At 40.8% G+C, this 13,406-nt stretch overlaps 1 protein-coding gene across 1 annotated transcript; it reads right to left on the bottom strand.

Annotated features, from left to right (window-relative positions):
* Positions 1 to 7,937: 7,937 nt before the first annotated feature.
* Positions 7,938 to 13,139, bottom strand: SMIM28 (small integral membrane protein 28). Its single transcript, XM_045390419.3, has 2 exons — positions 12,967 to 13,139; positions 7,938 to 8,925 (listed from the first exon to the last, which is right to left on the bottom strand). Exons 1-2 carry the CDS (start codon positions 13,075 to 13,077, stop codon positions 8,578 to 8,580), a joined length of 459 nt encoding a protein of 152 aa, XP_045246354.1. The 5' UTR covers positions 13,078 to 13,139; the 3' UTR covers positions 7,938 to 8,577.
* Between the last annotated feature and the right edge of the window lie 267 nt (positions 13,140 to 13,406).

The following is a 13,406-nucleotide window of genomic DNA, read 5'->3' as shown; positions in this document are numbered from 1 at the left end:
TGTCTCTTATATTATGGCTGTCATGTATTTCACTTATATATAAGCACACATAATCAAGCAGGTTTTTGCTGCTATTATTTTGAACAATTAAGACTTTTATCAATTAAGAACAGAGCATATACAAAATTACTTTACCTTTATTTATCCCCTCTATAATCCTCTTCCTTTCTTTTTTGTTTTGTTTTGTGAGACAGGGTTTCACTTCGTTGCCCAGTCTAGAGTGCAGCGGTGCAATCATAGCTCACTGTAATTACCAGCTCCTGGGCTCAAGCGATCCTCTCACCTTAGCCTTTCGAGTAGCTGGGACTACAGGAATGCACCACCATGCCAGGCTGTTTTTATTTTTTTTAGATGGAGTTTTGCTCTTGTCACCCAGGCTGGAGCGCAGTGGCGCGATCTTGGCTCACTGAAACCTCCACCTCCCAGGTTCAAGCCATCCTCTCACTTCAGCCTCCCCAGTAGCTGGGAATACAGGCACACAATAACACGCCAGGCTAATTTTTAATTTTTTTTTTAGAGATGGGGTTTCACCATGTTGCCCAGGCTGCTCTCGAACTTGTGAGCTCAAGCAATCTGCCTGCCTCAGCCTCCCAAAGTGCTAAGATTATAGACATAAGCCACTGTGCCTGGCCAGAAAGAAGCATATTTCTGATGACCACAATTCAGTCATCATCTAAAACATGTTTTATACTATTCAAGTTCAGGGTACTCCATTTTTCCTTATCTTCCTTAAATCATAAACTAAAACACTTTTCAGCCATAAATCGAACAATCCAGAGAGTATTTCCCAAGCAATGAATCATTTTTTATTTTTTATTAAAAAAATTTTTTTTGAGATGTAGTTTCGCTCTCATTGCCTAGGCTGGAGCACCATGGTACAATCTCAGCTCACTGCAACCTTCACTTCCTGGGTTCAAGCGATTCTCCTGCCTCAGCTTCTCAAGTAGCTGGGATTACAGGCGCCCGCCACCATGCCTGGCTAATTTTTGTAATTTTAGTAGAGACGGAGTTTCACCATTTTGACCATGCTGGTCTCAAACTCCTGACCTCAGATGATCCGCCCGCCTTGGTCTCCCAGAGTGCTGGGATTACAGGTATGAGCCACCGCACCCAGCCTCATTTTTAAAATTTTTAATTTTGTAGAGATGAGGTCTCGCTATGCTGCCCAGGCTGGGCTCAAACTCCTGGGCTCAAGTGACTCTCTTGCCTCAGGCTCCCAAAGTGCTGTGATTACAGCTGTGAGCCACCATGCCCTTCCCTCTTCCTCCCTTTATCCAAATTTCTGACCTGTGTCATTTTCATTATCTCTGAAGAATTTATTTTAATATTTCTTACAAAGCAGATGGCTTGGCAACAAATTCCCTCGATTTTTGTTCCTGTGAGCAAGTTTTTCTTTATCCCTCACTTTTGAAGAATAATTTTGTAGAATACAGAATTCTCAGTTGGTGTTTTCTTCCTGTCAATACTTTAAACATTTCATGCTACTCCACTTGCTTGCATGGTTTCTGAGAAGCTGAATGTCATTCTTGTCTTTCCTCTTCTATGGGTAGTGTTTCTTTTTTTCCCCTGACTTCAAGATTTTTCCTTGTGTTTGATTTCCTGCAGTTTAAATATGATATGCCTACGTGTAGTTCTGGGACAATTATCCTACTTATTCTCAGGCTTCCCAGATCTGTGGTTTGGTATCTGACATTAATTTGGAGACATTTGCAGTCATTATTACTTCAAATATTTTTTCTTTTCCTTTCTCTTTCCAGTATTCATATGCGTGTGTAACACCATTTGTAATTGTTCCTCAGTTCTCAGATGTTGTTCCTTTTTTCAGTTTTCTTTTCTTCTTCGCTTTTCCATTTTGGAAGTTTCTATTGACAAATCCTCACGCTCAGAGATTCTTTCTTCAGCTGTGTCTCTTCTACTAGTAAGCCATCAAAGACATTCTTCATTTGTGTTACAGTGGTTTTGATCTCCAGCGTTTTTTGATGTTTTTCTTGCAATGTCCATCTCTCTGCTTATGTAACTCAACTGTTCCTGCATGTGGTCTCCTTTTTCCATTAGAATCCTTAGCATATTAATCCTGGTTGTTTCACATTTTGGCCTGAGAATTTCAACATTCTGCCCTATCTGAGTCTGCTTCTGATACATGCTCTGCCTCTTCAAACCGTGGTTTTGTTTTTGCTTTTGCCATTTAGTATGCCTTGTAATTTCTTGTTGAAAAGTGGACATGATGTAAAAGGAACTCTGATAATTAGGCCTTTAGGAATGTGGAGGTAAAGTGTGGGGAAGGATGTATTCTGTAGCCCTTTAATTAGTTTTAGCAAGCCTCTGCGCCTGGGGTGTAAGCTTCACAGGTGCTTCTCATTATTTCCCTCCCTCTTTAGGTGGGACAAGATGGCGAGAGGGGCGAGAGGGGCGAGAGGGGCGAGAGGGGCGAGAGGGGCGAGAGGGGCGAGAGAGGCGAGAGCAAGTAGTTCCCTTTTCCATGTGGAAGGCTAGTGGGGGCTGAAGCTGGGAATTTTCCATCCCCCAGGTCAGTTAAGCTCTGGTAAAATAAACTCTCCTGAGGGCAGGCCTTGTTAAGAACAGAATGCTCTGGTGCATTTCAAAATGGTTGCTTCCCCTGTCCCTGCCAGAAGCATAAGGGGATTTTCTCTGATTTTCACTGTGAGAACCTGATAGGGTTCCTGGAGGCAACACTCACAAAAGCACGGGGGCCCTCCATGAATGGCACCCCTAGAGTTTTTAAACTCTCAGAACTTCTAGCAATTCATCAATTACAGTTCAGGTTTTCCACCCCCAGCTGGTTCCTGGAGGTTTCACTCAGGTAAGTTGTGATTCTCTGTGTCTGTCTGTCTCTCCGACTTTGGGGACAGCGGTTTGTCCTGTGACCTCACTTCGCTAATGGATTTAAGAAGAGTTGATTTTTCTCTTTGTTCAGCTTTTTCTTGTTGGGATGACTTCCAACTTCCTTACAAGTCAGCGGAAAGCAGACGTCATTTCCTTTTTATAAAATGATAAAGATATTTTCTGGTCCACTGTTGAATTTAGTGAAATGTCCACATTCTATTCACTAATTCTATTTCCCATTCTTAACTTTTTCTTGCTAAAATTATTTTTTCCCAAAATACCTTTTAGTTGTTAACAATTTAATGCCTCTATTTGCGGATTTTCTTCAACTCCACTTTTTCTTGAAGTGCTAACAACCAGATTATTCGTGTTTGCCAGTTGTGTCAACATTTAAATAAGGATGTACTGTTTACACTGTTGTTCCCCATGTTCTGCCTGCAAATCCTGCTTTGTCAATTGAATTGGCTGCAGCTGCACGTTTGGTTGACGGCGTCAGGAAACAGTTTACAGAGAATGTTGGCTTATAAGTGAAGGCCCAAAACTGTATATGCTGATCTCATTTTCTCTAAACCTGTTAACATAAATCTGTCCACATTGAAACTCACCTGTATTTTATGGTTCACTCATATTACCTAGAGTAATTGCTTTCAATCTTGGCTTCATATTAGAATCACTGGCTCTATTTCTTTTTTTCTTCTTTTTTTTTTAATTAAAAAATTTTTTTGGTAGAGATGGGTCCTTGCTATGTTGCCCAGGCTGGGCTTGAACTCCTGGGCTTGAGTCATCCTCCTGCCTCAGCCTCCCAAAGTGCTGGGATTACAGGTATAAGCCACTGCACCTGGCCACTTCTGGCTCTATTTCTATGTAATTGGTCTGTGTGGGTCCTGGTATCCGATTTCTAAAAGTTCCTCCAAGTGATTTTACTATGCAGTTAAAGTTAAAATCCAAGAGCTAGCAAACTTTTTTTTTTTTTTAATTTTTTTTTTTTTTTTTTTTTTTTGAGACGGAGTCTTGCTCTGTAGCCCGGGCTGGAGTGCAGTGGCCGGACCTCAGCTCACTGCAAGCTCCGCCTCCCGGGTTTAGGCCATTCTCCTGCCTCAGCCTCCGGAGTAGCTGGGACTACAGGCGCCCGCCACCTCGCCCGGCTAGTTTTTTGTATTTTTAGTAGAGACGAGGTTTCACGGTGTTAGCCAGGATGGTCTCGATCTCCTGACCTCGTGATCCGCCCGTCTCGGCCTCCCAAAGTGCTGGGATTACAGGCTTGAGCCACCGCGCCCGGCCTTTTTTTTTTTTTAAATATTTTTAAAAGTTTTGTAGAGATGGTTTAAAATTTTGTAGGATGGGGGTGGGCTTGCTATGTTGCCCAGACTGGTCTTAAACTCCTGGCCTCAAGTAATCCTCCCTTCTCAGCCTCCCAAAGCGGTTACAGGCATGAGCCACTGCGTCCAGTCACCAGCAAACTTTTTCTCTGAAGGATCAGACGGTAAATGCTTTAGGCTTTGAGGGTCAAAGAGTCTCTGTTGCAACTAAACTCTAACCTCATAGCATGAAAACAGCCACAGGCAAGTGAACATGGCTGTGTTTAATAAAACTTTATTTCTAGACATTGAGATTTGAGTTTATGTAAATTTCATGTGTCATCAAATATTCTCCTTTTTATGTTTTTTCAACTATTTAAAAATGCGAAAATCATCTTGCAGGATATACAGAAACAGGTTGCAAGTGGGATTTGCTCTGCAGGCCAGATAGTCTGGCAACCCCTGGTTTATGGTTTATTTGCTTCACTGCTTCAGTTTGGTGCCATAAGACAAAATGTTTCTTTCCCTAAATCACTGATAACATTTTTAATGAGTCGTAGCATTGGTTACTTATTTTACATGTCTTATCAGAACAGTTTAAAACATGGCAATGCATCTCCTTAGTTAGAAATTGTAGCAGCTGGGCACGGGGGCTCACGCCTGTAATTCTAGCACTTTGGGAGGCTGAGGCAGGCAGTTCACTTGAGGTCAGGAGTTCGAGACCAGTCTGGCCAACGTGGTGAAACCCTGTCTATACTAAAAATACAGAAATTAGCTGGGCGTGGTGACACGTTCCTGTCGTCCCAGTTACCTGAGAGGCTGAGGCAGGAGAATAGCTGGAACCCGGGAGGTGGAGGCTGCAGTGAGCCAAGATTGCACCACTATACTCCAGCCTGGGTGACAGAGCAAGACTCTGCCTCAAAAAAAAAAAAAAAAAAAGAGAGAAATTGTAGCAGTTGGGATGCTTTTGTCTTCAAGTAGCAAGCCTGGCTTAAATGGCTTAAAACAGTAGGAAAGGGCTGGGTATGGTGGCTCATGCCTATAATCCCAGCAGCACTTTGGGAGGCCGAGGCAGGTGGATCACTTGAGCTCAGGTGTTCAAGACCATCCTCGGCAATGTGGCAAAACCTTAGCTTTACAAAAAATACAAAAATTAACTAGGTGTGGTGGCACATGCCTGTAGTCCCAGCTACTCAGGGAGCTGAGGCAGGAGGATGGCTTGAGCCTGGGAGGTTGAAGCTGCACTGAGCCAAGATTGTGCCACTGTACTCCAGTCTGGCAGACAGAGCAAGGCCCTGTCTTGAAAAACAAAAACAAAAAACAGTAGGAAAGGTATTCTATCATTAAAATATAGACAGTTGTGGGGTTAGTTCAGCTGCTCTACAGCGTCATCACAGACAGATGCACATCCAGCAGAGGGCAAGGGGATTTCTTTCCATGTGTTTATTTTTAACAGCGAGGCAAACTTTTCTAGAATGAGCCCCTCCTCCCTTATAAATATCGCCTTCAGTCCCAAAGACCAAATCAGTTCCTGGTGAATGAATTAAGATCGCCTAATTAAATGTCATGATGCACCCTCGGGGTTTTAGAAGGGCCCAGCCTGCCTTAAGCAGGTAGTCTCAGGATCCCAGAACAAAATTAGGGTTCTGTGAGCAAGGAGGAAGGAGGAATGGCAATTGGAAAAGAATCAACTGGATCTCTCGCAGAACTAGATTCTTGGGATTAAAAAAAAATTGTGGGCCAGGCATGGTGGCTTATGCCTGTAATCCCAGCACTTTGGGACGCTGAGGTGGCTGGTCAGGCCAGGTGTTCAAGACCAGCCTGGTCAACATGGTAAAACCCCGTCTCTACTAAAAATACAAAAATTAGCCAGGCGTGATGGCACATGCCTGTAATTCCAGCTACTTGGGAGGCTGAGGCACAAGAATCACTTGAAGCCAGGAGGCAGAGGCTGCAATAAGCCCAGCTCACGCCATTGCACTCCAGCCTGGGTGACAGAGCGAGACTCTGTAACAACAACAACAATAACAACAAAAAATACACACACACACACACACACACACACACACACATATATCTGAAGAAGGTTGTGTGCTGAGCTTCTTGAATTTCCATTTGTTTATTTCCTTTAAAGAATGCTAGAGAATTGGTCAGTACAATTTCCTTAAAAGAAAACCTATTGATTTTCACCTAAATAGATTATATTTTGCTTTAGTTTTCAAAACCACAACTATTATTTCCATGAGGTTACATTTTTAAAAAGTATTCTATTTTTGCCTATTTTATTGTTTTAAACTTTATCACATTGCATATCTAGTATAAAAATGTTCATGCTAAAATGACTTTCTTTTTTGAGACAGGGTCTAGTTCTGTCACCCACACTGGAGTGCAATAACACGATCACAACCCACTGCATCTTCAACATCCTGGGCCCAAGCAATCCTCCCACCTCAGCCTCCCAAGTAGGTGAGATCACAGGTGTGCACCACCACACCCGGTTAATTTTTTTTTTTTTTTTGTAGAAATGGTGTCTCACTGTGTTGCCCAGGCAGGAGATCCTCCCACCTCAGCCTCCCCAAATGCCAGGATTACAGGTGTGAGCCACCATACCTAGCCCCAAAATGAGGGTTTTTTTAAGTCACCAGTTTTGTTCATTTTGAACCATCACACATGTCTAGTTTTGAATTTTGCATTGTGACAACAATAAAAATTGTTTTCAAAAATATTCTAGCATTGAATAAGAGTTTCACTTCCTGCTTTTCACATGTCACTTCCTGCTTTCCCTTGTCACCTCCATGGGTATTTTGATGTACCTCCCAAGTGGTAATACCCACCTATGTCTCCTTATTTGAAAAATCACTGAGGAGGCCAAGCGTAGTGGTTCACACCCATAATTCTAGCACTTCGGGAGGCTGAGATGGGAGGACTACTTGAGCCTAAGAGTTCAAGACTACCCTGGGCAAGAAGGCAAGATTCTGTCTCTATAAAAACATAAAAAATTAGCTGGGCATGGTGGTGCACACCTATGGTCCCAGCATCTCAGGGGGCTGAAGTGGGAGGATCACTTGCTCCCAGGAGGTCAAGGCAGCAGTTAGCTGTATTTGTGCCACTGCACTCCAGCCTGGGTGACAGAGCAAGTTCCTGTCTCAAGAAAGAAAAAGAAAAATCACAGAGGGAGATCTTGTATCAATATCAATTCTACTCTCAACTGTGCTAATCCTTCTGAGAACCCCGATCCTCCAGGAGCATGGGGTGAAATTCGACCTTAGCAATTTTCTGGGGAGAACATCTGGCACAGTAGAAGATGCTTCTGCCCAAGGCAGAGAGGCCAGGCTTCTGTTCTTGGCTCTGCCTCTTACGAGGTATGTTACATTGGACAAGTCACTTAACCTCTCTAAGCTGTAGCTTTGATGTCTATAAAGCAAGAATTTGAACTTTGTGGCTGTAAGGTCCCTATTGGAACTAATAGTTTTTTCTTTATCATGTAATCCAAAATGTTGACCTATCCTTTCCAATGTTAACCTGATTTCTACTGTCATTGTTGCTTGGTGAAGCTTAAAAATTCAGTCACAGTGCTACACACGACGTATTATATGGTAGTGTTATATAATAAGATAATAAGTGCTATCTAATAAGATAATGTGTTATAGCAGAAGCTCTCTCTTTTGCCACAGCACTGTCAGATGACCCATAATATCCTAGTGTGAGACATTCCCATGTCACTAAGCCACATCTCTCCCACATTTGAGGAAGCAAATCAGAAGACAAATAAGCAAGGTGACTACAAAGAAAATAACTTTGGACAGCTTTATTATTATTTTTTAACTAAAATGTTTTCAAATATCTACATTTTCATTGCTAAAACTGTAATATATTTCACTGTTATTTACAACACAACTATCCCCTGCAGCTCTAGAGATGTCTTTTACTCCTTCTAGAACTCTCTCTGTATCTTGGAGCATTCATACAGAAGTGAAACAAACCATGAAACCCTGAAAACCTGGTGTGGGGAGAAAAGTTATATTTGGTGGCAAAAGTAGTTACCTTTGGCTGGTCCAGAATTTTTTTTCTTGCCTTTCAGAGTCCATTCCTTTGCTCATTAGTAATTCAATGTTTTTTTTTCAACTCACATAGAACTTTCCTTTTTTTTCTCAGGAGTGTTATACATTTTAGGAGAGTGCAGTCATCTTTAGAAGAACCTGGGGAACTTTTCCCTAAGGAATGTGAAAATAGGTTAACTAGATTGGCATTTGTCAAGCTTTGCCCTCAGCTTGAAGTGCTCCATTGGCAGAGGTTGGCCAATGAATAGCAGCTTCTTGTGTCTAGGGGCCCTTCTCCCTCTTCTCATGGGCGCTCTGTTAAAGGTGGAGAGCTATGTTTTATATGATTCCCAAGAGCAGTTTATTTTTGCCCTTCCAGTCCATGTGAGCCCTCTTCATACTGAAGGACTGCATCCCCGGGCCTCCTCCCCAGGAGGATTTCTGGTGGCCTCCTCGTAGGAGGGCAGTAAACACTGGGAGGGGAGAGTGGCCTCCGGGGGCAATGGGGAGTAGGGGAAGTCCTCACTGCCCCAGGCCAGGCCGGGCAGGAGGTCTGTCACCTCTTCTGCAGGTGGGTGCTCTGGTAGGTCAATGCTGAACACCTGCCCCTGGGGTGGCGGGGACTTGCAGCGGCGGTACAGGAACAACAGCAGAAAGGCCAGGAAGAGCAGGATAGTGGCTGGCAGAAGGATGCACAGGAAGGGCTCCACATCCTCCTGGGTGGAGCTCACCCACTGGGTGCCCTGGAGTTAGAGAAGGAAGCCCAGTTAGGAGATGTGGAAAGAAGGCCTCGAATTTCTTTTTTTTTCTTTTTTTTTTTTTCCTTGTTTTTTTTTGTTTTTGTTTTTGTTTTTGTTTTTTGAGACACAGTCTTGCTCTGTCACCCAGGCTGGAGTGCAATGGCGCAATCTTGGCTCACTGCAACCTCCACCACCCTGGGTTCAAGCAATTCTCCTGCCTCAACCTCCCGAGTAGCTGGAATTATAGGCATGCACCACCACGCCTGGCTAATTTTTGTATTTTTAGTAGAGACGGGGTTTTGCCATGTTGGCCAGGATGGTCTCAAACTCCTGACCTCATGTGATCCGCCCACCTTGGCCTCCCAAAGTGCTGGGATTACAGGCATAAGCCACGGCCAAGGCCTCGCATTTCTAAGGTCCTGAAGTTCCCTCTCATCTTTCATTCTTCTATTATTACTCACTCTAAAAATCACTGTTATTTACTTATGCCGGTGAGCTTAAGCCTATATGAAATAATGTTAATTTACACAATAAAGTGTGAATTCAGAATGCCAAAAAGTATACGTTGATGAGATCTTACAACATTTCCACAAAAGTAAAAATATTGAAATAAGTTTTGGTTGGTAGGTCTGCTGTTCATTTTCTGGAATGAAAATTCTTACTATTTATGTACTTATTTTATTTAGAATGAGACCAATTATGATTTATTGCCACTAACGGATTATGTGGGACTCACTTAAGTTCTTTAATTCTGGAACAAAAATCTCATGATGTGTTCACATCACAGGTAAAAATTACATGCGTGTCAAATGTAAATAACTGAATTTGGATTTGATAGTTGGTGCTTATGATGAATGAGATTTTAAAAATTCTTTAAATTTGTTTTTGTAAAATTTGTAGGATAAATATGCAAACATTTTACCTTTTTAAAGACAAAGAATTACAGATGAATTCTTGGGCAACCAAAAAGGTATTGATTTTATAATATTAGCTCACAGAAATGATAATGGCTCTTGATGGCAGAAATAATACAATAGGCATGAAATGATGTTTAAACAGCAAAGTAGGAAAGCAAGTTTAAAAAAAAAATACTGTTCCTAATGCACAGAGACTGCCTTTAATAAGGCTACTAAGAAATAATGAAGTGTTAAAAAGTTTATCTCTTTTATAAAGCATATAGTAACAAGTGTAAATGTTAGTATCTACTATGGAGGAAAAGAAAATATTTTAAAGCCTTGTAATTATGTTTAAAATAAGCAAACAGAATATTAAGCTCTTTACTTATTTAAAAGAAAACCTGGGCCGGGCCCAGTGGCTCACGCCTGTAATCCCAGCACTTTGGGAGGCTGAGATGGGAGGATCACTTGAGGTCGGGAGTTTGAAACCAGCCTGGCCAACATGGTAAAACCCCATCTCTACTAAAAATACAAAAAAAATTAGCTGAATGTGGTGGTGGGCACCTGTAATCCTAGCTACTGGGGAGGCTGAGACAGGAGAATCACTTGAACTCAGGAGGTGGAGGTTTGCAGTGAGCCGAGATCGTGCCACTTTATTCCAGCCTGGGCAACAAAGCGAGACTCTGTCTCAAAAAAAAAGGAAAAAAAAAAAAAAACACCCTAATAAACTATGAGAGATGAGGTTCATTCCTTGATGTTGGTGGAAAGGACACATGTTTTGCTGGTCATGACCTCTTAAGAGACTGGTTTATGTAGCTAGCATTGTATAATGCTAGATGTTTGTATAATCTTTTGTTATTCCCTACAGACTTTACAACTATGTGTGTGGTTTTGACTTGAAATTAGATGGTTTATTTAATATTTATATTTCCAGATATTTTGTCCTTGGTAAGATATGAATTAAGATATTTTAGCTTAAAGAACATAAAAATAGTGTTCTCGAGAAGCAGAGCATCATCTTTGAGGGTTGACAGCTCTGTGTTTGAATTCCTACGATGTTCTAACACCTGTGTGACTGCGGACTGTTCACTTGCCTTCTCTGGGCCTAGGCTTTCTCCTCTGTGAAATGGAATTAATAACATTGTTATCAAGGGTTAACATGAGAAGTAAATGAATTAAAGTGCATAAAGCTCTTGGTGATAGTACTTATATATTTATATCTCAGTGACTTGAACGGTCAAGTTTACTAAACCTAAAATATTAAAGATAATCAGAGAAATCTAGAAATTTATTGGTGAGGCTAGAAAATCAGAGAAACCTAGAAATTTATTGGTAAGGCCAGAAAAAAAAATCTGGCATAACTAAATTTATGTTTTAATAAATACATATTTTCAGAAAAAAAGTCTCATGGTTTATATATGTGACTGTTCTAAACGATAAATTCCTTCTGTTTCTTACATAAAATCAAATTTGTTATCAGAATTATTAACTTAAAATCTGTTGTGACATAGTAAGGACTTTGATTACAAAAACTGTAAGAGTAGATGAACTCATAAATTTGCTACAATTATTAAGAAATCAAGTTGGAGTAAGAACATTTTAACTATAATTTGTTTTTTCTCTCTAGATGAATCACCAAAAAAAGTTTTAACATTTTTAATGATTAAACAATAGCTTAATAGCTTATACTAGCTTAATAATTCAATAATAACTTTGGCTATTATCTCTTTTAGTATTTCAACCCTGATAAGCATAGACAATTTTTCATAATCTATTTTTATTTCATTCTCTATCAATAATATGGATGATAACAGTTTCTGATCAGTTGTGGCCATCAATTTTAAATTCTCTGTTATATCCTAGATAGTTAGTAGGCATAGAATACAGAGATACTTAATGTTCTATTTAAAAGGTTTCATGTTACAGATTCTTTGTTTATAATTATGCTACTTACGGTATTCTCAATACTAGTTGCAAAAATTCGGGAAAGGAGAAGTACCACAGTCCCTGCTGTAATCAGTACTTCCGTTGGCTGATTTAAATTTGTCCACATAGAAAGTGGCATTAGAAGACTTTAAACAGCAAACTAGGACAATTTTTTGAGACAAAGGACTTTTCCAGTTAAGAGAAGCCCAGAGCTATCGGACAAATTCATTGCAATATCCTTAATTTGCTTATTTAATTATTTATGGTATGTTGCTTAAAATTGTTGGATTTTTTTAATGTGGAAAGGATGTCTTTTTTAGTCAAAAATCCTAATTTGCTCACCCGCCTCAAAGTTATTTTTTAACTTTTAATGTTTTTCTGATGTTTATTTTATATCGGCTTAAGGGATTTGTTGTTCAGGGGATATTTTCAAGAAATGTCCAATTAAAGGTGTAACTGCTAAAGGATATCTCAATATCCATATCAATATATATTTATGTACTTTTTCTGTAAAATGTGGTTTTAGAGAACTTAAATACTAATCTCACCAGTTGGTTTTCCAGAAAGCAAGAAAATAGTTTGATTTCCTTCTTTCTTGGGTTTTCAGCAGTGTCACTCATTTCTCCTCTGATTATAAAATTCTTAGGTTTTAGATTTGTAAAAATATTTGTCCTTAATGCTGCCTCCTACGGAGACTTCACCGGTGATTTGCCAGACAAAGCAAAAGCAGCTGCTGCATTTCTTAGTGAGAGACAAAATCTCTTTAACCCCCTGCTGTCTTACCTGAAGTAAGATGCATGGTTTCTGCTAACACTTAAAAACAGTGGTTAATACACAGCCAGGACCAAAGAGAGGCTCTTATTTTTGTATATGTAGACATTGCACCCTGAGCAAAGAACGAAGTTGTAACACCGAGGCTTTTCCGTTGTAACACCTCTGTTGACCCCTGGTTTCAGGTGTTCTTCCACATATTTCAGATATCAAGGGTTCTTAGGAGGATACAGGTGTGCCAAGTTTTACTTGAATGTATCCTTGTCCAAAAAGTATAACTTTCAAGTTATTGCCTTTAGACCAAGCCAATCAGTGAATTCATATTTTTGTTATAGCTGTAAGACAAAATTGCTACCACTATGTTTTAAGAGCCTAAAACCATAGGTATTGTTGATTTTAAAACTGATGAAGGCGTTTTGGGGAAGAAAAGACTTAAGTCGTAAGTACAGACCTGCAGCTGGGTCTCCAAGAGAGGCGGGCTGGGCTCGCTGGTTAACCACTCGTATGTCTCCCGGCCAGCATGTCCAAACTTCTTCCAGCTGCTGCCCAGCAGTCCCCGCATGTTTTCATCCAGCTGACGCCCTGGCCACCCTTCCACCTTGCTGCCCAGATTTCAACAATGCTGCTTGCTCTTGGCCTGGATCCAGTTTGGATGTGCTTGGTTGATGGCTGTTGGTAAACTCGTCCTCGGATGAATGGCAACAGGGAAAAGAAACCAACCAGAGAGACCTCTCAGGACTGACTGTTTAGATTCGGTGCTTCTGGATTTGTGTCTGTGGCCTTTATCACTATAGGGGTTGGCATCAGATATCAGATATGGAATAGATTTCAGATAAGAGAGTTTTCTGCACTAGCATTACTACAGTGCAAAGAATGGCCTCAGTGAATAAA

This window comes from Macaca fascicularis, chromosome 4 (genome assembly GCF_037993035.2).
Source record: "Macaca fascicularis isolate 582-1 chromosome 4, T2T-MFA8v1.1".
In the NCBI taxonomy this organism is placed as follows: Eukaryota; Metazoa; Chordata; class Mammalia; order Primates; family Cercopithecidae; genus Macaca; species Macaca fascicularis.
The sequence above is the reverse complement of the archived record's forward strand: the minus strand, read 5'-3'. Positions and strand labels throughout refer to the sequence as shown.